Source organism: Somniosus microcephalus, unplaced genomic scaffold, assembly GCF_052327205.1.
Source record: "Somniosus microcephalus isolate GS21.2 unplaced genomic scaffold, FLI_Smic_1.0 scaffold948, whole genome shotgun sequence".
Classification (NCBI taxonomy): domain Eukaryota; kingdom Metazoa; phylum Chordata; class Chondrichthyes; order Squaliformes; family Somniosidae; genus Somniosus; species Somniosus microcephalus.
The window spans coordinates 42,501-67,386 of record NW_028226135.1 but is presented as its reverse complement, the minus strand read 5'-3'; the positions used below and the strand labels follow the sequence as shown (position 1 = coordinate 67,386).

The following is a 24,886-nucleotide window of genomic DNA, read 5'->3' as shown; positions in this document are numbered from 1 at the left end:
CGGGTTTTTGTAGAGTAAATAAGGAGAGACTGTTTCCAGTGGCAGGAGGGTCAGTAACCAGAGGACACAGATTGAAGATAATTGGTAAAAGAACCAGTGAGGAGATGAGGAGAATGTTTTTATGCAGCGGGTTGTTGTGATCTGGAATGCGCTGCCTGAAAGGGCGGTGGAAGCAGATTCAATAGTAACTTTCAAAAGGGAATTGGGTAAATACTTGAAGGGGAAAAATTCACAGGGCTACGGGGAGAGAGCTGGGGAGTGGGACTAATTGGAGAGTTCTTTCAAAGAGCTGGCAAAAACATGATGGGGCGAATGGCCTCCTTCTGTGCTCTTTCATTCTCTGATTCTATCTCTTGCTCCTTTCCCCAGGTGGCCAATGACCTTGATCTTAAGCTCAATCAAATAGACTTCTACGAGCCATTTATGGATGAGGCGGATTCATTACCAGGAAAGACACAGACAGAGAAAGAGATCATAGACTTTGTCAACAAGAACAAGAGGTACCGATCCACCGACCGCCTGCCTGAAGCCCCGAGAGTGTCTGATGGGACAGTGTAGAGGGAGCTTTACTCTGTATCTAAGCCCGTGCTGTACCTGCTCTGGGAGTGTTTGATGGGACAGTGTAGAGGGAGCTTTACTCTGTATCTAACCCGTGCTGTACCTGCCCTGGGAGTGTTTGATGGGACAGTGTAGAGGGAGCTTTACTCTGTATCTAACTCGTGCTGTACCTGCCCTGGGAGAGTTTGATGGGACAGTGTAGAGGGAGCTTTACTCTGTATCTAACCCGTGCTGTACCTGCCCTGGGAGTGTTTGATGGGGCAGTGTAGAGGGAGCTTTACTCTGTATCTAACCCCGTGCTGTACCTGCCCTGGGAGTGTTTGATGGGACAGTGTAGAGGGAGCTTTACTCTGTATCTAACCCCGTGCTGTACCTGCTCTGGGAGTGTTTGATCGGACAGTGTAGAGGGAGCTTTACTCTGTATCTAACCCCGTGCTGTACCTGCCCTGGGAGTGTTTGATGGGACAGTGTAGAGGGAGCTTTACTCTGTATCTAACCCGTGCTGTACCTGCCCTGGGAGTGTTTGATGGGACAGTGTAGAGGGAGCTTTACTCTGTATCTAACCCCGTGCTGTACCTGCTCTGGGAGTGTTTGATGAGACAGTGTAGAGGGAGCTTTACTCTGTATCTAACCCCGTGCTGTACCTGCTCTGGGAGTGTTTGATCGGACAGTGTAGAGGGAGCTTTACTCTGTATCTAACCCCGTGCTGTACCTGCCCTGGGAGTGTTTGATGGGACAGTGCAGAGGGAGCTTTACTCTGTATCCAGCCCGTGCTGTACCTGCCCTGGGAGTGTTTGATGGAACAGTGTAGAGGGAGCTTTACTCTGTATCTAACCCCGTGCTGTACCCACCCTGGGAGTGTTTGATGGGACAGTGTAGAGGGAGCTTTACTCTGCATCTAACCCCATGCTGTACCTGCCCTGGGAGTGTTTGATGGGACAGTCTAGAGGGAGCTTTACTCTGTATCTAACCCCGTGCTGTACCTGCCCTGGGAGTGTTCGATGGGACAGTGTAGAGGGAGCTTTACTCTGTATCTAACCCGTGCTGTACCTGCCCTGGGAGTGTTTGATGGGACAGTGTAGAGGGAGCTTTACTCTGTGTCTAACCCGTGCTGTACCTGCCCTGGGAGTGTTTGATGGGACAGTGTAGAGGGAGCTTTACTCTGTATCTAACCCCGTGCTGTACCTGCCCTGGGAGTGTTTGATGGGACAGTGTAGAGGGAGCTTTACTCTGTATCTAACCCCGTGCTGTACCTGCCCTGGGAGTGTTTGATGGGGACAGTGTAGAGGGAGCTTTACTCTGTATCTAACCCGTGCTGTACCTGCCCTGGGAGTGTTTGATGGGACAGTGTAGAGGGAGCTTTACTCTGTGTCTAACCCCGTGCTGTACCTGCCCTGGGAGTGTTTGATGGGACAGTGTAAAGGGTGCTTTACTCTGTATCTAACCCGTGCTGTACCTGCCCTGGGAGTGTTTGATGGGACAGTGTAGAGGGACCTTTACTCTGTATCTAACCCGTGCTGTACCTGCCCTGGGAGTGTTTGATGGGACAGTGTAGAGGGAGCTTTACTCTGTATCTAACCCCGTGCTGTACCTGCCCTGGGAGTGTTTGATGGGACAGTGTAGAGGGAGCTTTACTCTATATCTACCCCGTGCTGTACCTGCCCTGGGAGTGTTTGATGGGACAGTGTAGAGGGAGCTTTACTCTGTACCTAACCCGTGCTGTACCTGCCCTGGGAGTGTTTGATGGGACAGTGTAGAGGGAGCTTTACTCTGTACCTAACCCGTGCTGTACCTGCCCCAGGAATGTTTGAGGGGATGGTCTATTATTGCTTAAATCGTAGTGCCGTTAATGGATTGATTTTTATAATTTCAGGGCTACACTAAGAAAACTGAAGCCAGACAGTATGTACGAGACCTGGGTGAGTGCTGAATTTTCATATCGGCTCCTCTTATCGAGACCTTTTTGAAACTCTGTGATCTGGGGTTAAATCCAGGGGTCGGTCTCGCTCCTATCACACTAAGATACCTTTCTGCCCTCTAGGAGGATGATATCAATGGGATGCACATTGTCGCATTTGCCGAGGAAGATGATGCAGGTAACGGAGGTCCCGGGTGCCGTTAACAGGAGTGTCGTGGCTATTGAACTGTGGAGAGCATCACACTCAAGAACAATCATCTACCAGCGTAGTGCTGGGCTGGGGGCGGGTGTGGGTGTGTAGGTGGAAGCTAGGTGCCAAGGACGCAAAGAGACTGCAGAGCCCCTACAACCCTCCCTATCTCTGTAACCTCCTCCAGCTCCTACACCACTCCCTATCTCTGTAACCTCCTCCAGCCCCTACAGCCCTCCCTCTCTCTGTAACCTCCTCCAGCTCGTACACCACTCCCTATCTCTGTAACCTCCTCCAGCCCCTACACCCCTCCCTATCTCTGTAACCTCCTGCAGCCCCTACACCCCTCCCTATCTCTGTAACCACCTCCAGCCCCTACAACCCTCCCTATCTGTGAAACCTCCTCCAGCCCCTACACCCCTCCCTATCTCTGTAACCTCCTCCAGCCCCAACATCCTCCCTATCTCTGTAACCGCCTCCAGCCCCCGACACCCCTCCCTATCTCTGTAAACTCCTCCAGCCCCTACACCCCTCCCTATCTCTGTAACCTACTCCAGCCCCTACACCCCTCCCTATCTCTGTAAACTACTCCAGCCCCTACAACCCTCCCTATCTCTGTAACCTCATCCAGCCCTGACAACCCTCCCTATCTCTGTAACCTCCTCCAGCCCCTACACCCCTCCCTATCTCTGTAACCTCCTCCAGCCCCGACAACCCTCCCTATCTCTGTAACCTCCTCCAGCCCCTACACCCCTCCCTATCTCTGTAAACTCCTCCAGCCCCTACAACCCTCCCTATCTCTGTAACCTCCTCCAGCCCTGACAACCCTCCCTATCTCTGTAACCTCCTCCAGCCCCTACACCCCTCCCTATCTCTGTAAACTCCTCCAGCCCCTACACCCCTCCCTATCTCTGTAACCTCCTCCAGCCCCTACAACCCTCCCTATCTCTGTAACCTCCTCCAGCCCCTACACCCCTCCCTATCTCTGTAACCTCCTCCAGCCCCTACAACCCTCCCTATCTCTGTAACCTCCTCCAGCCCCTACACCCCTCCCTATCTCTGTAAACTCCTCCAGCCCCTACAACCCTCCCTATCTCTGTAACCTCCTCCAGCCCTGACAACCTTCCCTATCTCTGTAACCTCCTCCAGCCCCTACAACCCTCCCTATCTCTGTAACCTCCTCCAGCCCTGACACCCCTCCCTATCTCTGTAACCTCCTCCAGCCCCTACACCCCTCCGAGATCTCTGTGCTCCTCCAATTCTGCCCTCTTGAGCATCCCCCGATTTCCGTCGCTCCACCATTGGCGGCCGTGCCTTCAACTGCCTGGGGCCCCGAGCTCTGGAATTCGCTCCCTAAACCTCTCCTCCTTTACGATGCTCCTCAAAGCTGATGTCTTTCTGCCCCAATATGTCCTTAAGCGGCTCGGTGTCCAATTTTGTTTGATAATCGCCCCTGTGAAGCGAGTTGGGATGTTAAAGGTGCTATATAAATGCATGAATGTGCTGCATCTGCAAGTGATCAGTATATCCTTTGAGAAATATTAAATATATACAGAGATAGAGGTTAACCTTTGGCAAGATATTAATAGACCTGCTCACTAGGACTAATCCTGCTGTTCATATCTAACACCCTCTCCAGTTACCAAAACGAAATATAAATTACAGCAACACACAGTCCCAGGTTTGACATCACGCCAGTTCTGGACGGAGTTCAGTGCTGAGCACCACACCGCACACAGGAGCAGTCAAGCTTCACGTAAGAAATGGACCAAACCCCTTCCCATTCACTCCCACTGTACACAATCCCAATGGACCCAAACCCCTTCCCATTCACTCCCACTGTACACAATCCCAATGGACCCAAACCCCTTCCCATTCACTCCCACTGTACACAATCCCACTGGACCCAAACCCCTTCCCATTCACTCCCACTGTACACAATCCCAATGGACCCAAACCCCTTCCCATTCACTCCCACTGTACACAATCCCAATGGACCCAAACCCCTTCCAATTCACTCCCACTGTACACAATCACAATGGACCCAAACCCCTTCCCATTCACTCCCACTGTACACAATCCCAATGGACCCAAACCCCTTCCCATTCACTCCCACTGTACACAATCCCAATGGGCCCAAACCCCTTCCCATTCACTCCCCCTGTACACAATCCCAATGGACCCAAACCCCTTCCCATTCACTCCCACTGTACACAATCCCAATGGGACCCAAACCCCTTCCCATTCACTCCCACTGTACACAATCCCAACGGGACCCAAACCCCTTCCCATTCACTCCCACTGTACACAATCCCAATGGACCCAAACCCCTTCCCATTCACTCCCACTGTACACAATCCCAATGGGCCCAAACCCCTTCCCATTCACTCCCACTGTACACAATCCCAATGGACCCAAACCCCTTCCCATTCACTCCCACTGCACATAATCCCAATGGACCCAAACCCCTTCCCATTCACTCCCACTGTACACAATCCCAATGGGCCCAAGCCCCTTCCCATTCACTCCCATTGTACACAATCCCAATGGGACCAGCCACTCCCACTCTGCATAAAAACATAAGAACTAGGCCATTCGGCCCCTCGAGCCTGCTCCGCCATTCAATGAGATCAGGGCTGATCTTCTACCTCATCTCCACTATCACCATATCCCTTGATTCCACTAGAGTCCAAAGATCTTTCGATCTCAGCCTTGAATATACTCAACGACTGAGCCTCCACAGCCCTCTGGGGCAGAGAATTCCAAAGATTCACCACCCTCTGTGTGAAGAAATTCCGCCTCATCTCAGTCCTAAATGGCCGACCCCTTATTCTGAGACTGGGACCCCTGGTTCTAGACTCCCCAGCCAGGGGAAACACCCTCCCAGCATCTACCCTGTCAATCCCTGTAAGAATTTTATACGTTTCAATGAGATCGCCTCTTATTCTTCGAAACTCCAGTGAATATAGGCCTAGTCTACTCAACCTCTCCTCATAGGACAATCCCCCCATCCCAGGAACCAGTCTGGTGAACCTTCGTTGCACTCCCTCTATGGCAAGTATATCCTTCCTTAGGTAAGGAGATCAAAACTGCGCACAGTACTCCAGGTGTGATCTCACCAAAGCCCCATATAATTGTAGCAAGGCTTCCTCACTCTTATACTCCAACCCCTTTGTAATAAAGGCCAACATACCATCTGCCTTCCCAATTGCTTGCTGTACCTGCATGTTGAATTTCATTGGCTAATTTGAGGGATCTTGCTGTGCACACAGCCGCGGCACTGCTGATTCCTCCCAAGGATGTGGGAGGCGCAGGTTCTGGGATGGCGAGGGGAGTCGGGGGGGGGGAACTATGGGATCCTTGCCTTCATTAGCCGAGGCATAGAATATAAGAGCAGGGAGGTTATGATGGAGCTGTACAAAACGCTGGTGAGGCCACAGCTGGAATACTGTGTGCAGTTCTAGTCGCCACACTATAGGAAGGATGTGATTGCATTGGAGAGGGTGCAGAGGAGATTCACCAGGATGTTACCTGGGCTGGAGCACTTCGGCTATGAAGAGAGACTGGACAGGCTGGGGTTGTTTTCCTTGGAGCAGAGAAGGCTGAGGGGGGGACCTGATTGAGGTGTACAAAATGATGAGGGGCATAGATAGGGTAGATAGAAAGGAACTTTTCCCCTTTAGTAGAGGGGTCAATAACCAGGGGGCATAGTTTCAAGGTAAGGGGCAGGAGGTTTAGAGGGGATTTGAGGAGGAACTTTTTCACCCAGAGGGTGGTTGGAATCTGGAACTCACTGCCTGAAAGGGTGGTAGAGGCAGGAACCCTCACAACATTCAAGAAGCATTTAGATAAAGAGCACTTGAAACGCCACAGCAGACAAGGCTACAGACCAAGTGCTGGAAAATGGGATTAGAATAGACAGGGCTTGATGGTCGGCGCGGACACGACGGGCCGAAGGGCCTCTTTCTGTGCGGTATAACTCTGTGACTCGATGAACCTCGAGGTTGGGTCTATTCCTTTGCAATTCCCCATTCAGACCCCATAGAACATAGGAAAAGGAGGGGGCCATTCAGCCCCTCGAGCCTGTTCTGCCATTCAGTGAGAACATGGCTGATCTGCGGCCTAACTCCATTTGGGCCATATCCCTCAATACCTTTCGTTAACAGAAATCTATCAATCTCAGAATTAACATTAACAATTGATCCCCAGCATCAGTTGCCGTTCGCGGAAGAGAGTTCCAAACTTAGAGTCATAGGCCTAGAAATTCAGTATAGCCACGTTTGGGGCGCTACAGCTGGGCGGCTGCTAAAGTTTGCGCCCGGCGCAACTTCGCGCCACCTTCGCCGATATTCAGTGGCATCGCCCCAAGAGGTTGCTGCTGCGCTAAAACAGGCGATGCACGACTATCATTAGGCGCTAAGCCGGCGATCCGGGGCGCTAACACCGAGGGCGGGCGCAGCGCAGGTGCAGCGAGTTGCTCAATGAAGGCAGACACGCTGGCGCCGGTCAGCTCTTAAAGGGGAAGGGTCGACTTGTTTGGCTGCCATGCCCTGCACACTGCAGCCCTGAAGCAAGGCCTGACCATTGCTGGTTCATCAGTTCTACGCCCTCAACCATGGGGAAGCCCGCTATTCTTCCAAAGCCGATTGCACGCTCTTGCTGCTTGTCCAGGGTCATGGGGAAGGAGATGTACTGACGTCTCCTTCTGAAAAGGGCATTGTTCACCTGGCGGATGCAGCAATGTACCGCGAACTGGGAGATGTTGGCAATGTCCCCAGTAGCGGATTGGAAGGAGCCAGTGGCATCGAAGTTGAGAGCCACCGTCACCTTCACTGCCACTGACAGAGACGTCTTGCTCCTCAGCTGTGGCTGCAGATCTCTGCGAAGCAGGTGGCAGATCTCAGTGACCACCTCCCTTCTGAATCGCATCCTCCGAACACACTGCTCCTCAGACATGTTCAGATATGAGAACTGCTGGCGGTATACCCTGGGTGGGTAAGGCCTCCTGTGCCAACGCCTGTTGGCCAATCTCCGTCTGGCCATGACTGGCACTCTCTCACGGCGTCTCTGATCCCTTTGAATGCAATGCAGAAAGCCAACGTTTCCACCCATTGCAGCCCCCATTATATGTGGCGACTCAAGGCTATGGCACTGAAAGTGAAATCCAAGTGCAAAGCTCTGGCCTGAAGCCACAAGTACCTGTGCAAGCGCAGAGTCAAAGCAGAAAGCTCTCTGCCTTTGTCTCTCTCCAAATATCCGTCTCTCACACAGAGGGATTGGCACAAAATGGCTGCCACTTATACTGCAGGAGGAGTCCCCTTTAAATAGTGCCCCCCGCGCCCCGCAGCGACTGGGAACCGTTCCCCTCTACCAGTCGCTGGGGGCGCCAGGCGCAAAGAAGGGCGGCGCCACTGCATTTCCGGTTCGGGGCGCACAAAGGGCGTTGCACGATGAAATGACGTCAGGATCTGCGCACGCAGCTGAGTGCGCGCAAAGGCTTTGCGCCGCCGCTAAATCTTTACTGAAGTTGGGGAGAGGCGCAGATCGCGCTGCGCCCGGCCGCTAGCCGCCTAGCGCCCCACATCTCCTCCTCCTAAGGCACTAGTGGCTGGCGCAAACAACTGAATTTCTAGGCCATAGAGTCATAGAGTCCATCGTGTCCGCGCTGGCCATCAAGCCCTGTCTATTCTAATCCCATTTTCCAGCACTTGGTCCGTAGCCTTGTATGCTGTGGCGTTTCAAGTGCTCGTCTAAATGCTTCTTGAATGTTGTGAGGGTTCCTGCCTCTACCACCCTTTCAGGAAGTGAGTTCCAGATTCCAACCACCCTCTGGGTGAAAAAGTTCCTCCTCAAATCCCCTCTAAACCTCCTGCCCCTTACCTTGAAACTATGCCCCCTGGTTATTGACCCCTCTACTAAAGGGGAAAAGTTCCTTTCTATCTACCCTATCTATGCCCCCTCATAATTTTGTACACCTCAATCAGGTCCCTCCCCTCAGCCTTCTCTGCTCTAAGGAAAACAACCCCAGCCTGTCCAGTCTCTCTTCATAGCTGAGGCGCTCCATCCCAGCTAACATCCTGGTGAACCTCCTCTGCACCCTCTCCAATGCAATCACATCCTTCCTATAGTGAGGCGACCAGAACTGCACACAGTATTCCAGCTGTGGCCTAACTAGTGTTTTGTACAGCTCCATCATAACCTCCCTTGCTCTTATATTCTATGCCTCGGCTAATGAAGGCAAGTATCCCATATGCCTTTTTAACCACCTTATCCACCTGTTCTGCTGCCTCCAGGGATCTATGTACATGTACACCAAGGTCCCTCTGATCCTCTACCACCCTTTGTGTGTCGAAGTGTTTCCTAACATCACTCCTGAAAGGTCAGGCTCTAATTTTTTAGACCGTGCCCCCTAATCCTAGAATCCCCAACCAGCAGAAATAGTTTCTCTGAAAGGTAAGCATGCAGGTGCAGCAGGCGGTTAAGAAGGCAAATGGTATGTTGGCCTTCGTAGCGAGAGGATTCGAGTACAGGAACACGATTGTGTTGCTACAGTTGTACAGGGCCTTGGTGAGACCGCACCTTGAGTATTGTGTGCAGTTTTGGTCGCCTTACCTGAGGAAGGACGTTCTTGCCATGGAGGGAGTGCAGCGAAGATTCACCAGGCTGATACCTGGGATGGCAGGAATGACGTATGAGGAGAGATTGTGTCGATTGGGCTTATACTCGCTGGAGTTTAGAAGATTGAGAGGGGATCTCATCGAAACTTATAAAATTCTAACAGGACTGGACAGACTAGATGCAGGAAGGATGTTCCCGATGGCCGGGGAGTCCAGAACCAGGGGTCATAGTCTAAGGATAAGGGGTAAGCTATTTAGGACTGAAATGAGGAGGAATTTCTTCACCCAGAGAGTGGTGAACCTGTGGAATTCTCTACCACAGAAGGCAGTGGAGGCCAATTCATTAAATATATTCAAGAAAGAGTTGGATATATTTCTTAATGCTAAAGGGATCAAGGGATATGGGGAGAAGGCAGGGACTGGGTACTGAATTTGGATGATCAGCCATGATCTCATTGAATGGCGGAGCAGGCTCGAGGGGCCGAATGGCCTACTCCTGCTCCTATCTTCTATGGTTCTATGTTTACCCGATCAGTTCTCCTTAATATCTTGAAAATGTCCATCAAATCACCCCTTAACCTACTAAATTGCAGGGAATACGACCCTAGATTGTGTAATCTCTCCGTGTAACTTAAGTGGATAAAGGTGAACCAGTGGACGTAGTGTATTTAGACTTCCAAAAGGCATTTGACAAGGTGCCACACAAAAGATTATTGCTCAAGATAAAAAATCACGGGATTGGGGGTAATATTCTGGCATGGATAGAGGATTGGCTATCTAACAGAAGGCAGAGAGTTGGGATAAATGGTTCATTCTCAGACTGGCAATCAGTAACTAGTGGTGTTCCGCAGGGGTCAGTGCTGGGTCCCCAACTCTTTACAATCTATATTAACGATTTGGAGGAGGGGACCAAGTGTAACATATCAAAGTTTGCAGATGATACTAAGATGGGAGGGAAAGTAGTGAGTGAGGAGGACATAAAAAACCTGCAAAGGGACATAGACAGGCTAAGTAAGTGGGCAGAGATTTGGCAGATGGAATACAATACTGGAAAGTGTGAGGTTATGCACTTTGGCAGGAAAAATCGTCGAGCAAGTTATTATCTTAATGGCAAGAAACTGGAAAGTACTGAAGTACAAAGGGATCTGGGGGTCCTGGTGCACGAAACGCAAAAGGTTAGTATGCAGGTGCAGCAAGTGATTAAGAAGGCCAATGGAATGTTGGCTTTCATTGCTAGGGGGATAGAATATAAAAATAGGGAGGTATTGCTTCAGTTGTACAAGGTATTGGTGAGACCGCACCTGGAATACTGCGTACAGTTTTGGTGTCCATACTTAAGAAAGGACATACTTGCTCTCGAGTCAGTACAAAGAAGGTACACTCGGTTAATCCCGGGGATGAGGGGATGGACATATGAGGAGAGGTTGAGTAGATTGGGACTCTACTCATTGGAGTTCAGAAGAATGAGAGGCGATCTTATTGAAACATATAAGATTGTGAAGGGGTTGGATCGGGTGGATGCGGGGAGGATGTTCCCGATGATGGGTGAAACTAGAACTAGGGGGCATAGTCTTAGAATAAGGGGCTGCTCTTTCAAAACTGAGATGAGGAGGAACTACTTCACTCAGAGGGTGGTAGGTCCATGGAATATGCTGCCCCAAAAAGCTGTAGAAGCTACATCATTACATAAATTTAAAACAGAAATAGACAGTTTCCTAGAAGTAAAGGGAATTAAGGGTTACGGGGAGCGGGCAGGAATTTGGACATGAGTCTAGGTTCGGATCGGTCATGGCCCTGTGGGTAGCGGAGCGGGCCCAGGGGCTTTGTAGCCTGATCCTGCTCCTATTTCGTGTGTCTAATTCTGTTAGATTCAGGAGATGGTTCTGAGATAGTAGATTGGCGGTTAGGATCAGATCAGCCATGATCTTATTGAATGGCGGAGCAGGCTCGAGGGGCCGATTGGCCTACTCCTGCTCCTATTTCTTATGTTCTTATGTTCTTATGTAACCCTTGAAGTGCGGTATCATTCTGGTAAACCTACGCTGGCCTCCCTCCAAGGCCAGTATATCCGTCCTAAGGTGTGATGCCCAGACCTGCTCGCAGTGCTCCAGGTGTGGTTGATAGTGAGGACGAAAGCTACAAGCATTTCCTCATTCCCCACTAAAGATTCTCCCGTCTCTGACTGTAAAGGACCTGCATTTACCTTCGCCAGTCTTCATAGCTGAAGCGCTCCAGCCCAGGTAACATCCTGGTGAATCTCCTCTGCAGCATAGATGCACTAGACTGATACCTGGGATGGCAGGAATGACGTATGAGGAGAGGTTAGGCTTATACTCGCTAGAGTTTAGAAGGATGAGAGGGGATCTCATTGAAACTTATAAAATTCTAACAGGACTAGACAGACTAGATGCAGGAAGGATGTTCCCGATGGTCGGGGAGTCCAGAACCAGGGGTCACAGTCTAAAGATAAGGGGTAAGCCATTTAGGACAGAGATGAGGAGGAATTTCTTCACCCAGAGAGTGGTGAACCTGTGGAATTCTCTACCACAGAAGGCAGTGGAGGCCAATTCATTAAATATATTCAAGAAGGAGTTGGATATATTTCTTGAGGCTAAAGGGATCAAGGGATATGGGGAGAAGGCAGGGACCGGGTACTGAATTTGGATGATCAGCCATGATCGCATTGAATGGCGGAGCAGGCTCGAGGGGCCGAATGGCCTCCTCCTGCTCCTATTTCTTGTGGTCTTATGTCCTGCTACCTTCGGCGAGCAGCGCATAAGCACTCCAAGGTTCCCCTCTGATCCTCGACACGTCTCAGTCTTTGAGAAGAGGCAGGGGGGTGGGGCCGGGTGGGGCGGGGGGGGCTGGTGGTTGCGGTTGGAGTAGAGCTTCACTCATTGGGAACTCCCCACTTCTTGCTTTGTTCCCCATCAGATGGTTACGAATTCCTGGAAATTCTCAAGGAAGTGGCGGAAGACAACACGGACAACCCCAACCTCAGCATCATCTGGATCGATCCCGAGGACTTCCCCCTGGTAACTGAGCGCCTCGCGTCACCCACCACCCCCCCCCCCCCGCGATCCCTCTGGCACCTCCCCCCCTTTCCCACTCAGATGGAAGCCCCACCACCCCTACCCACAATGTTCAGCGCCATTCACAACTCCTCAGATAATGAAGCAGTCCATGCCCACATGCAACAAGACCTGGACGACGTTCAGGCTTGTGCTGATAAGTGGCTGGTAACATTCGCACCACACAAGTACCAGGCAATGACTATCTCCAACAAGCGAGACTCTAACCACCGCCCCTTGACATTCAATGGAATTACCATCACCGAATCCCCCACCATCAACATCCTGGGGGTCACCATTGACCAGAAACTTAACTGGACCAGCCACATAAATACTGTGGCAACAAGAGCCGTTCAGAGGCTAGATATTCTGTGGCGAGTGTCTCACCTCCTGACTCCCCAAAGCCTTTCCACCATCTACAAGGCACAAGTCAGGAGTGTGATGGAATACTCTCCACTTGCCTGGATGAGTGCAGCTCCGACAACACTCAAGAAGCTCGACACCATCCAGGACAAAGCAGCCCGCTTGATCGGCACCCCATCCACCACCTTAAACATTCACTCCCTCCACCACCAGCGCACCGTGGCTGCAGTGTGGACCATCTACAAGATGCACTGCAGCAACTCGCCAAGGCTTCTTCGGCAGCACTTCCCAAACCCGCGACCTCTTCCACCTAGAAGGACAAGGGCAGCAGGCGCGCGGGAACACCGCCACCTCCAAGTTCCCCTCCAAGTCGCACACCATCCTGACTTAAGAGTATATCGCCGATCCTTCATCAGTATTTGGATTTCCAGAAGGCATTCGATAAGGTGCCACATAAAAGGTTCCTGCACAAGATAAGACCTCACGGGGTTGGGGGTAATATATTAGCATGGATAGAGGATTGGCTAACTGACAGAAAGCAGAGTCAACCTGGTTTTATGAAAGGGAAATCGTGTTTGACAAATTAACTAGAGTTCTTTGAGGATGTAACAAGCAGGGTGGATAAAGGGGAACCAGTAGATGTAGTGTATTTGGATTTCCAGAAGAACATAAGAAATAGGAGCAGGAGTAGGCCAATCGGCCCCTCGAGCCTGCTCCGCCATTCAATAAGATCATGGCTGATCTGATCCTAACCGCCAATCCACTATCACAGAACCATCTCCTGAATCTAACAGAATTAGACACATGAAATAGGAGCAGGATCAGGCTACACGGCCCCTGGGCCCGCTCCGCCACCCACCGGGCCACGACCGATCCGAACCTAGACTCATGTCCAAATTCCTGCCCGCTCCCCGTAACCCTTAATTCCCTTTACTTCTAGGAAACTGTCTATTTCTGTTTTAAATTTATGTAATGATGTAGCTTCTACAGCTTTTTGGGGCAGCATATTCCATGGACCTACCACCCTCTGAGTGAAGTAGTTCCTCCTCATCTCAGTTTTGAAAGAGCAGCCCCTTATTCTAAGACTACGCCCCCTAGTTCTAGTTTCACCCATCATCGGGAACATCCTCCCCGCATCCACCCGATCCAACCCCTTCACAATCTCATATGTTTCAATAAGATCGCCTCTCATTCTTCTGAACTCCAATGAGTAGAGTCCCAATCTACTCAACCTCTCCTCATATGTCCATCCCCTCATCCCCGGGATTAACCGAGTGAACCTCCTTTGTACTGACTCGAGAGCAAGTATGTCCTTTCTTAAGTATGGACACCAAAACTGTACGCAGTATTCCAGGTGCGGTCTCGCCAATACCTTGTACAACTGAAGCAATACCTCCCTATTTTTATATTCTATCCCCCTAGCAATGAAAGCCAACATTCCATTGGCCTTCTTAATCACTTGCTGCACCTGCATACTAACCTTTTGAGTTTCATGCACCAGGACCCCCAGATCCCTTTGTACTTCAGTACTTTCCAGTTTCTTGCCATTAAGATAATAACTTGCTCGACGATTTTTCCTGCCAAAGTGCATAACCTCACACTCGATAAGGTGCCACATAAAAGGTTCCTGCACAAGATAAGAGATCACGGGGTTGGGGTTAATATATTAGCGTGGATAGAGGATTGGCTAACTAACAGAAAGCAGAGAGTCGGGATAAATGGGTCATTTTCCGGTTGGCAAACTGTAACTAGTAGGGTGCCGCAGGGATCAGTGCTGGGGCCTCAACTATTTACAAGCTACATTAATGACTTGGACGAAGGGATCGAGTGTACTGATGCCAAATTTGGTGATGATACAAAGATAGGTGGGGAAGCAAGTTGTGAAGAGGACACAAAGGCCTAGAAATTCAGTAAGGCGCTGCCAGCTTTGCGGCCAGTTACCGCCCAAAGAGGGCTTCTGCGCCAATAGAGGAGTTTGCGCTGATATTCAGCGCAGCGGTAATGGCGGCGGTAGCCGTTAGCGCTGCGCCGGCACCGATGACGTCATCGGTGTGCGCAGTGCCCCGCTACCGCCCCGCTACCGGCCCGACCCCCATATTGAGTTGTGGCCGCCTCTTCCACAGCGGCCGCAAACAGCGACCAGAAAACGGGGCCGTCCTGTAGCCTTAGTGGGGCGCTTTAAGGTGGAGGTGCGGCCGGCCTCCTTCCCCGGCCTCCTCCACCCCCCCCCCCCCCCCCGGCGGCATTGCCGGCTGCTTTCCGCGAACCCGGCACTTCTCCGTGGTGCCGGGCTCATTTGCCGGCACTATCCAGCGGCGATCTCCCCGTTGCAGGCACCTCCCCCTTAAGAGAAGGAGGAGGCCTGCAGTACCGCAGCCTGCCGCTCCGCAGCGGGTGGCGCAGCGGCGCCTAGAGCGCTGAAATTCAGTTTCAGCGCCCCAAGCGGGGGCGGGCACACCCTTGGAATAGCGCCCGGTTCCGACTTGGGGCGCAAGAACTGAATATCTGACGGCCGCAACTGGCTCCGCGCTCAGCGCTAACGTTTGGGCGCACGCCAGCTGGCGGGCCCAAGGTGAATTTCTAGGCCATAGAGTCTGCAATGGGATGTATATAGTGGGCAAAAATTTGGCAGATGGAGTACAATGTGGGGAAATGTGAGGTTGTCCACTTTGGTTGGACGAATATAAAAGCAAATGATTATTTAAATGCAGAGAGACAACAGAATGCTGCGGTACAGAGGGATCTGGGTGGCCTCGTACATGAAACACAAAACGTTAGCATGCTGGTACAGCAAGTACTTAGGAAGGAAAATGGAGTGTTGGCCTTTATTGCAAAGGGGATGGAATATAAAAGTCAGGAAGTCTTGCTACAACTGTACAGGGCAGTGACTAGTGGGGTACTGCAAGGATCGGTCCTAGGACCCCAGCTGTTCACAATATATATTAATGATCTGGACGAGGGAATTGGATGTCATATCTCCAAATTTGCAGACGACACAAAGCTGGGTGGGAGGGTAGGCTGTGAGGAGGGTGTCGTGAAACTCCACAACGATTTGGACAGGTTGGGTGATTGGGCAGAAACATGGCAGATGCACTATAATGTGGATAAATGAGAGGTTATCCACTTTGGTGGCAAAAACAGGAAGGCAGATTATTATTTGAATGGCAATAGATTGGGAGAAGGGGAAGTGCAAAGAGACCTGGGTGTTCTTGTGCACCAGTCGCTGAAGGTAAGCATGCAGGTGCAGCAGGCGGTTAAGAAGGCAAATGGTATGTTGGCCTTCGTAGCGAGAGGGTTCGAGGACAGGAACAAGGATGTCTTGCTGCAGCTGTACAGGGCCTTGGTGAGACCGCACCTTGAGTATTGTGTGCAGTTTTGGTCGCCTTATCTGAGGAAGGACGTTCTTGCCATGGAGAGAGTGCAGCGAAGATTCACTAGGCTGATACCTGGGATGGCAGGAATGACGTACGAGGAGAGATTGGGTCGACTGGGCTTATACTCGCTGGAGTTTAGAAGATTGAGAGGGGATCTCATCGAAACCTATAAAATTCTGTCAGGCCTGGACAGACTAGATGCAGGAAGGATGTTTCTGATGGCCGGGGAGTCCTCATAGCCTAAGGATAAGGGGTAAGCCATTTAGGACTGAAATGAGGAGGAATTTCTTCACCCAGAGAGTGGTGAACCTGTGGAATTCTCTACCACAGAGGGCGGTGGAGGCCAGTTCATTAAATATATTCAAGAAAGAGTTGGATATATTTCTTGAGGCTAAAGGGATCAAGGGATATGGGAGGAAGGCAGGGACAGGGTACTGAATTTGGATGATCAGCCATGATCTCATTGAATGGCGGAGCAGGCTCGAGGGGCCGAATGGCCTACTCCTGCTCCTATCTTCTATGGTTCTATGGTGAGACCACACCTGGAGTACTGCGTACAATTTTGGTCTCCTTATTTAAGGAGGGATATACCTGCATTGGAGGCAGTTCAGAGAAGGTTCACGAGGTTGATTCCGGAGATGAAGGGGTTGTCTTAATGAAGAAAGGTTGAGCAGGTGATGTGCCAAATAACAGCCCGAATCCGTGAGGTGAAAGCTTAAAACTAAAGGCTTTTATGAAGCAAGAACGTGGCATCAAGTTAACACAGGGCAACCATCATTCATCACCGACCCAGCCCTTATGAGTAAGACCCAGCTCTTATAAGTAAGACGCACACCAAGCCGGAGGATCCAGAGGGGCGGGGCTAAGGAGGAGCATTAGTGGTTACACCGGTAGAACATTCCAGACATTAACAAGTACAACAACAACAGACAATACAAATGCCAGAACACAGAGTTGTTTCATCACAGCAGGGTGGGCCGATACTCATTGGAGTTTAGAAGAATGAGAGGGGATCTTATTGAAACATATACGATTCTGAAGGGGCTCGACAGGGTAGATGCAGGGAGGATGTTTCCCCTCATGGGGGAATCTAGAACTAGGGGGGCAAAGTCTCAGAATAAGGGGTCGGCCATTTAAATCGGAGATGAGGAGGAATTTCTTCTCTCAGGGGGTCGTGAATCTTTGGGATTCTCTACCCCAGAGGACCGTGGAGGTTGGGTCACTGAATATATCTAAGGTGGAGATAGACAGGTTTTTGAATGGTGAGGGAGTGAAGGGTTATGGGGAGCGTGCAGGAAAGTGGAGTTAAGGCTAAGATCAGATCAGCCGTGATCCTATTGAATGGCGGAGCAGGTTCGAGGGGCCGAATGGCCGACTCCTGCTCCCACGTCTTATGTTCTGAAAACCGTGGACTCTCCCGCTGAGAGACGTGGATATCTCCCGAATTGTCCATCCCTAATTGCTCACGAGAAGGTGGCGGTGAGCCGCCTTCTTGAATAAAAATGACTGGCTCGCTAAACCATTTCAGAGGGCAGTTAAGAGCCAACCACATGGAGTCGTAGAGTTATACAGCACAGAAAGAGGCCCTTCGGCCCGTCGTGTCCGCGCCGGCCATCAAGCCCCATCTATTCTAATCCCATTTCCCAGCACTTGGTCCGTAGCCTTGTATGCTGTGGCGTTTCAAGTGCTCGTCTAAATGCTTCTTGAATGTTGTGAGGGTTCCTGCCTCTACCACTCTTTCAGGCAGTGAGTTCCAGATTCCAACCACCCTCTGGGTGAAAAAGTTTGTCCTCAAATCCCCTCTAAACCTCCTGCCCCTTACCTTGAAACTATGCCCCCTGGTTATTGACCCCTCTGCTACGGGGAATAGTTCCTATCTATCTACCCTATCTATGCCCCCTCATAATTTTGTATACCTCAATCAGGTCCCCCCCTCAGCCTTCTCTGCTCTAAGGAAAACAACCCCAGCCTGTCCAGTCTCTCTTCATAGCTGAAGCGCTCCAGCCCAGGTAACATCCTGGTGAATCTCCTCTGCACCCTCTCCAATGCAATCACATCCCTCCTATAGTGTGGCGACCAGAACTGCACACAGTATTCCAGCTGTGGCCTAACTAGCGTTTTGTACAGCTCCATCATAACCTCCCTGCTCTTATATTCTATGCCTTGGCTAATGAAAGCAAGTATCCCATATGCCTTCTTAACCACCTTATCTACCTGTCCTGCTGTTTTCAGGGATCACGGTGGCATAGTGGTTAGCACTGTTGCCTCACAGCGCCAGAGACCCGGGTTCGAATCCGGCCTCGGGCGACTGTCTGTGTGGAGTTTGCATATTCTCTCTGTGTTTGCGTGGGTTTCCTCCGGGTGCTCCGGTTTCCTCCCACAGTCCAAAGATGTGCGGGTTAGGTTGATTGGCTATGATAAATTGACCCTTAGTGTTAGGGGGATTAAATACGTGGGGTTATGGGGATAGGGTGGGATATCTGTTGGTGTAGGGGTTACGGGGATCGGGTGGGATATGTGTCGGTGCAGGGGTTACGGGGATCGGGTGGGATATGTGTCAGTGCAGGCTCGATGGGCCGAAATGGCCTCTATCTGCACTGTGGGGTTTCTGTGATTCTGTGATTCTATGTACATGCACACCAAGGTCCCTCTGATCCTCTGTCCTTCCTAGAGTCCAAGGTATTGGTGAGACCGCACCTGGAATACTGCATACAGTTTTGCCATACTTAAGAAAAGACATACTTGCTCTCGAGTCAGTACAAAGAAGGTTCACAGAATCACAGAAACCCCACAGTGCAGATGGAGGCCATTTCGGCCCATCGAGCCTGCACCGACACATATCCCACCCGATCCCCGTAACCCCTACACCAACACATATCCCACCCTATCCCCGTAACCCCACGTATTTAGTCCCCCTGACACTAAGGGTCAATTTATCATAGCCAATCAACCTAACCCGCACATCTTTGGACTGTGGGAGGAAACCGGAGCACCCGGAGGAAACCCACGCAAACACGGGGAGAATGTGCAAACTCCACACAGACAGTCACCCGAGGCCGGATTCGAACCCGGGTCCCTGGCGCTGTGAGGCAACAGTGCTAACCACTATGCCACCGTTCACTTCGGTTAATCCCGGGGATGAGGGGATGGACATATGAGGAGAGGTTGAGTAGATTGGGACTCTACTCATTGGAGTTCAGAAGAATGAGAGGCGATCTTATTGAAACATATAAGATTGTGAAGGGGTTGGATCGGGTGGATGCGGGGAGGATGTTCCCGATGATGGGTGAAACTAGAACTAGGGGGCGTAGTCTTAGAATAAGGGGCTGCTCTTTCAAAACTGAGATGAGGAGGAACTACTTCACTCAGAGGGTGGTAGGTCCATGGAATATGCTGCCCCAAAAAGCTGTAGAAGCTACATCATTACATAAATTTAAAACAGAAATAGACAGTTTCCTAGAAGTAAAGGGAATTAAGGGTTACGGGGAGCGGGCAGGAATTTGGACATGAGTCTAGGTTCGGATCGGTCATGGCCCTGTGGGTAGCGGAGCGGGCCCAGGGGCCGTGTAGCCTGATCCTGCTCCTATTTCGTGTGTCTAATTCTGTTAGATTCAGGAGATGGTTCTGTGATAGTAGATTGGCGGTTAGGATCAGATCAGCCATGATCTTATTGAATGGCGGAGCAGGCTCGAGGGGCCGATTGGCCTACTCCTGCTCCTATTTCTTATGTTCTTATGTTCTACCACTCATTGGGTATTCCCTTGCCTTGTTAGTCCTCCCAAAATGCATCACCTCACACTTTTCAGGGTTAAATTCCATTTGCCACTGTTCTGTCCATCTGACCAACCCGTCTATATCGTCCTGTAGCCTGAGGCTTCCCTCCTCGCTATTTACCACTCCACCAATTTTCGTGTCCTCTGCGAACTTACTGATCATACACCTCCTACATTCATATCTAAATCATTAATGGAGGGGAACTTGGAGGTGGTGGTGTTCCCGTGCGCCTGCTGCCCTTGTCCTTCTAGGCGGAAGAGGTCGCGGGTTTGGGAGGTGCTGCCGAAGAAGCCTTGGCGAGTTGCTGCAGTGCATCTTGTAGATGGTACACACTGCAGCCACGGTGCGCCGGTGGTGGAGGGAGTGAATGTTTAAGGTGGTGGATGGGGTGCCGATCAAGCGGGCTGCTTTGTCCTGGAGGGTGTCGAGCTTCTTGAGTGTTGTTGGAGCTGCACTCATCCAAGCTCTGTTACCATACCGCTAACCAGAGAATGAGGCGCTCTGATCTGACTCTGATTTATTCCCCTACAGTTAAACCCGTACTGGGAGAAGACATTCGGTATCGACCTCTCGGAGCCCCAGATTGGGGTCGTCAATGTCACCGACGTAAGTCCACCCGATCCGGAAGGTGGGGTTAGATCCCGGGAACCGGAGGGATTCGCGGTCCGGAGCAGGGAAACGGGAGCAGTGAGGCAATAAGAGTCGCGAGGAAAGGTCACGGGAAATTCGGAATCAGGGATTAGAAATTGAAATCAGGATTAATCTAGGATTAGAAATTGGTGAGAGCACGCCTGGAGTATTGTGCACAGATTTGGTCTCCTTGCCTAAGGAAGGATATACTTGCCTTAAAGGGAGTGCAGCGAAGGTTAACTAGACTGGTTGCTCGGATGAGGGGTTGTCCTATGAGGAGAGATTGAGTAGACTAGGCCGATACTCTCTGGAGTGAAGAACGAGAGGTGATCTCATTGAAACATACAAGATTCTGAGAGGGATTGACAGGGTAGGTGCAGGGAGGATGTTTCCCCCTGGCTGGGGAGTCTAGAACCAGGGGTCACAGTCTCAGAATAAGGGGTCGACCATTTAGGACTGAGATGAGGAGAAATTTCTTCACTCAGAGGGCGGTGAATCTTGAATTCTCTACCCCAGAGGGCTGTGGAGGCTCAGTCGTTGAGTATATTCAAGGCCGAGATCGATAGATTTTTGGATATTAAAGGAATCAAGGGATATGGGGATAGTGCAGGAAAGTGGAGATGAGGTAGATGATCAGCCATGATCTCACTGAATGGCGGAGCAGGCTCGAGGGCCGAATGGCATCCTCCTGCTCCTAATTCTTAGCTTAGAACCAGGGAACCAAAGGGCTCAAGGTTCGGGATCAGGGATTGGAGACAGGAGTGGAGAGGAGGAGTCAAGGATTGGAGGACGGGGAATTCAGGAGATGTGATTCGGAATTAAGATTAGATGGTTCCAGGGATGAGAGATTTCAGTTACGGGGAGAGACTGGAGAAGCTGGGGTTGTTCTCCTTAGAGCAGAGAAGGTTAAGGGGAGATTGACCAGAATGGCACCAGGGATGAGGGACTTCAGTTACGTGGAGAGACTGGAGAAACTGGGGTTGTTCTCCTTAGAGCAGAGAAGGTTAAGGGGAGATTGACCAGAATGGTACCAGGGATGAGGGACATCAGTTACGTGGAGAGACTGGAGAAGCTGGGATTGTTCTCCTTGGAGCAGAGAAGGTTAAGGGGAGATTGACCAGAATGGTACCGGGGATGAGGGACTTCTGTTATGCGGAGAGACTGGAGAAGCTGGGGTTTGTTCTCCTTGGAGCAGAGAAGGTTAAGAGGAGATTGACCAGAATGGCACCAGGGATGAGGGACTTCAGTTACGTGTAGAGACTGGAGAAGCTGGGATTGTTCTCCTTAGAGCAGAGAAGGTTAAGAGGAGATTGTCCAGAATGGTACCAGGGATGAGGGACTTCAGTTACGTGGAGAGACTGGAGAAGCTGGGATTGTTCTCCTTAGAGCAGAGAAGGTTAAGGGGAGATTGACCAGAATGGTACCAGGGATGAGGGACTTCAGTTACGTGGAGAGACTGGAGAAGCTGGGGTTGTTCTCCTTAGAGCAGAGAAGGTTAAGGGGAGATTGACCAGAATGGTACTGGGGATGAGGGACTTCAGTGATGTGAAGAGACTGGAGAAGCTGGGATTGTTCTCCTTAGAGCAGAGAAGGTTAAGGGGAGATTGACCAGAATGGTACCGGGGATGAGGGACTTCGGTGATCTGGAGAGACTGGAGAAGCTGGGGTTGTTCTCCTTAGAGCAGAGAAGGTTAAGGGGAGATTGACCAGAATGGTACCAGGGATGAGAGACTTCAGTGATGTGGAGAGACTGGAGAAGCTGGGATTGTTCTCCTTAGAGCAGAGAAGGTTAAGGGGAGATTGACCAGAATGGTACCGGGGATGAGGGACTTCAGTTACGTGGAGAGACTGGAGAAGCTGGGGTTGTTCTCCTTGGATCAGAGAAGGTTAAGGGGAGATTGACCAGAATGGTACCAGGGATGAGGGACTTCAGTTACGTGGAGAGACTGGAGAAGCTGGGGTTGTTCTCCTTGGAGCAGAGAAGGTTAAGAGGGGATTTGCTGGAGGTATTTAATATCAGGAAGGGTTTAGATGGAGTAAATAAGGAGAAACAGATTCCAATGACTGAAGTGTCGATAACCAGAGGACACAGATTTAAGGCGATGGGCAAAAGAACCAGAGGGGGAGATGAGGAAAAACTTTTCCACTCAGCGAGTGGTTAGGATCGGGAATACGCTGCCTGATAGGGTGGTGGAGGCAGACTCAATAGGAGCGTTCCAAAGGGAACTGGATAATAACTGGAAGGGGAAAAGATCGCAGGGATATGGGGAGCGAGCGGGGAGAGTGGGACAGACTGGACAGCTCTTCGAGAGAGACAGCGCAGACTCGATGGGCCGAATGGCCTCTTTCTGTCATGTGAACCATCCCAAGGTGCTTCACAGGAGCGATTATCAAACAGAATTTGACACCGAGCCACATCAGGAGATATTAGGACAGGTGACCAAAAGCTGGGTCAAAGAGGTCGGTTTTAAGGAGCGTCTTAAAGGAGGAGAGAGAGGCGGAGAGGTTTAGGGAGGGAATTCAAGAGCTCGGGCCCAGGCAGCTGAAGGCACGGCCGCCAATGGTGGAGCGATGGAAATCGGGGGATGTTCGAGAGGCCAGAGTTGGAGGAACGCAGAGATCTCGGAGGGTTGTAGGGGCTGGAGGAGGTTACAGAGATAGGGAGGAGTGTAGGGGCTGGAGGAGGTTACAGAGATAGGGAGGGTGTCGGGGCTGGAGGAGGTTACAGAGATAGGGAGGGGTGTAGGGTCTGGAGGAGGTTACAGAGATAGGGAGGGGTGTAGGGGCTGGAGGAGGTTACAGAGATAGGGAGGGGTGTAGGGGCTGGAGGAGGTTACAGAGATAGGGAGGGTTGTAGGGGCTGGAGGAGGTTACAGAGATAGGGAGGGGTGTAGGGGCTGGAGGAGGTTACAGAGATAGGGAGGGGTGTAGGGGCTGGAGGAGGTTACAGAGATAGGGAGGGGTGTAGGGGCTGGAGGAGGTTACAGAGATAGGGAGGGGTGTAGGGGCTGGAGGAGGTTACAGAGATAGGGAGGGGTGTAGGGGCTGGAGGAGGTTACAGAGATAGGGAGGGGTGTAGGGGCTGGAGGAGGTTACAGAGATAGGGAGGGATGTAGGGGCTGGAGGAGTTTACAGAGATAGGGAGGGGTGTAGGGGCTGGAGGAGGTTTCAGAGATAGGGAGGGGTGTAGGTGCTGGAGGAGGTTAGAGATAGGGAGGGTTCTAGGGGCTGGAGGAGGTTACAGAGATAGGGAGGGTTGTCGGGGCTGGAGGAGGTTACAGAGATAGGGAGGGGTGTAGGGGCTGGAGGAGGTTACAGAGATAGGGAGGGTTGCAGGGGCTGGAGGAGGTTACAGAGATAGGGAGGGTTGTAGGGGCTGGAGGAGGTTACAGAGATAGGGAGGGGTGTAGGGGCTGAAGGAGGTTACAGAGATAGGGAGGGGTGTAGGGGCTGGAGGAGGTTACAGAGGTAGGGAGGGTTGTAGAGGCTGGAGGAGGTTACAGAGATAGGGAGGGATGTAGGGGCTGAAGGAGGTTACAGAGGTAGGGAGGGGTGTAGGGGCTGGAGGAGGTTACAGAGGTAGGGAGGGTTGTAGAGGCTGGAGGAGGTTACAGAGATAGGGAGGGGTGTGGGGCTGGAGGAGGTTCCAGAAATAGGGAGGATTGTAGTGACTGGAGGAGGTTACAGAGATAGGGAGGGTTGTAGGGGCTGGAGGAGGTTACAGAGATAGGGAGGGGTGTGGGGCTGGAGGAGGTTCCAGAGATAGGGAGGGTTGTAGTGACTGGAGGAGGTTACAGAGATCGGGAGGGTTGTATTGACTGGAGGAGGTTACAGAGATAGGGAGGGGTGTAGGGGCTGGAGGAGGTTACAGAGATAGGGAGGGGGGCGAAGGCCATGGAGGTATTTGCTAAAAAGAATTAGAATTTTAAAAGCGAGGTGTTGCCGGGCCGGGAGCCAATCTAGGTCAGCGAGCACAGGGGGTGATGGGTGAACGGGGCTCGGAGAGAGTTAGGACTTGGGAGGCAGCGGTGGTTTCGGATGAGCTCAAGTCTACGTAGGGCGGAACGTGGGCGGCCGGTCAGGAGAGCGTTGGAATAGTCAAGTCTGGAGGTCACCAAGGCACGGATGACGGGGTCTCAGCAGCGGATGAGCTGGGCACGGGGGGGGTGGGCGATCTTCGTTGTTGACTGCCTGTTGACTCCTCCCTCGGTTGTTCCTCCCCCCCGCCCCGCTCTGCCGTCCCTCGCAGGCTGACAGTATCTGGCTCGACATGGACGAGGATGACCTGCCCACGCCCGACGAGCTGGAGGACTGGATTGAAGATGTGCTCTCCGGTGAGATCAATACCGAAGACGATGATGATGATAAGGATGATGACGACGATGATGATG

The 24,886-nt window shown here is 51.5% G+C and overlaps 1 protein-coding gene across 1 annotated transcript in view; it reads left to right on the top strand.

The window, feature by feature from the left end:
* The first annotated feature begins 285 nt into the window (after window positions 1-285).
* Window positions 286-24,886, top strand: part of LOC147080947 (calsequestrin-1-like) — a 24,873-nt gene continuing 272 nt past the window's right edge. The window contains exons 1-6 of the mRNA XM_085981012.1: window positions 286-500; window positions 2,432-2,477; window positions 2,600-2,654; window positions 12,218-12,318; window positions 20,397-20,471; window positions 24,745-24,886. The exon at window positions 24,745-24,886 is cut by the window's right edge and continues 272 nt beyond it. Of these exons, the coding sequence (XP_085837138.1) occupies window positions 301-500; window positions 2,432-2,477; window positions 2,600-2,654; window positions 12,218-12,318; window positions 20,397-20,471; window positions 24,745-24,886 (619 nt within the window). The 5' untranslated portion in view covers window positions 286-300. The remainder of the gene's footprint in view (window positions 501-2,431; window positions 2,478-2,599; window positions 2,655-12,217; window positions 12,319-20,396; window positions 20,472-24,744) is intronic.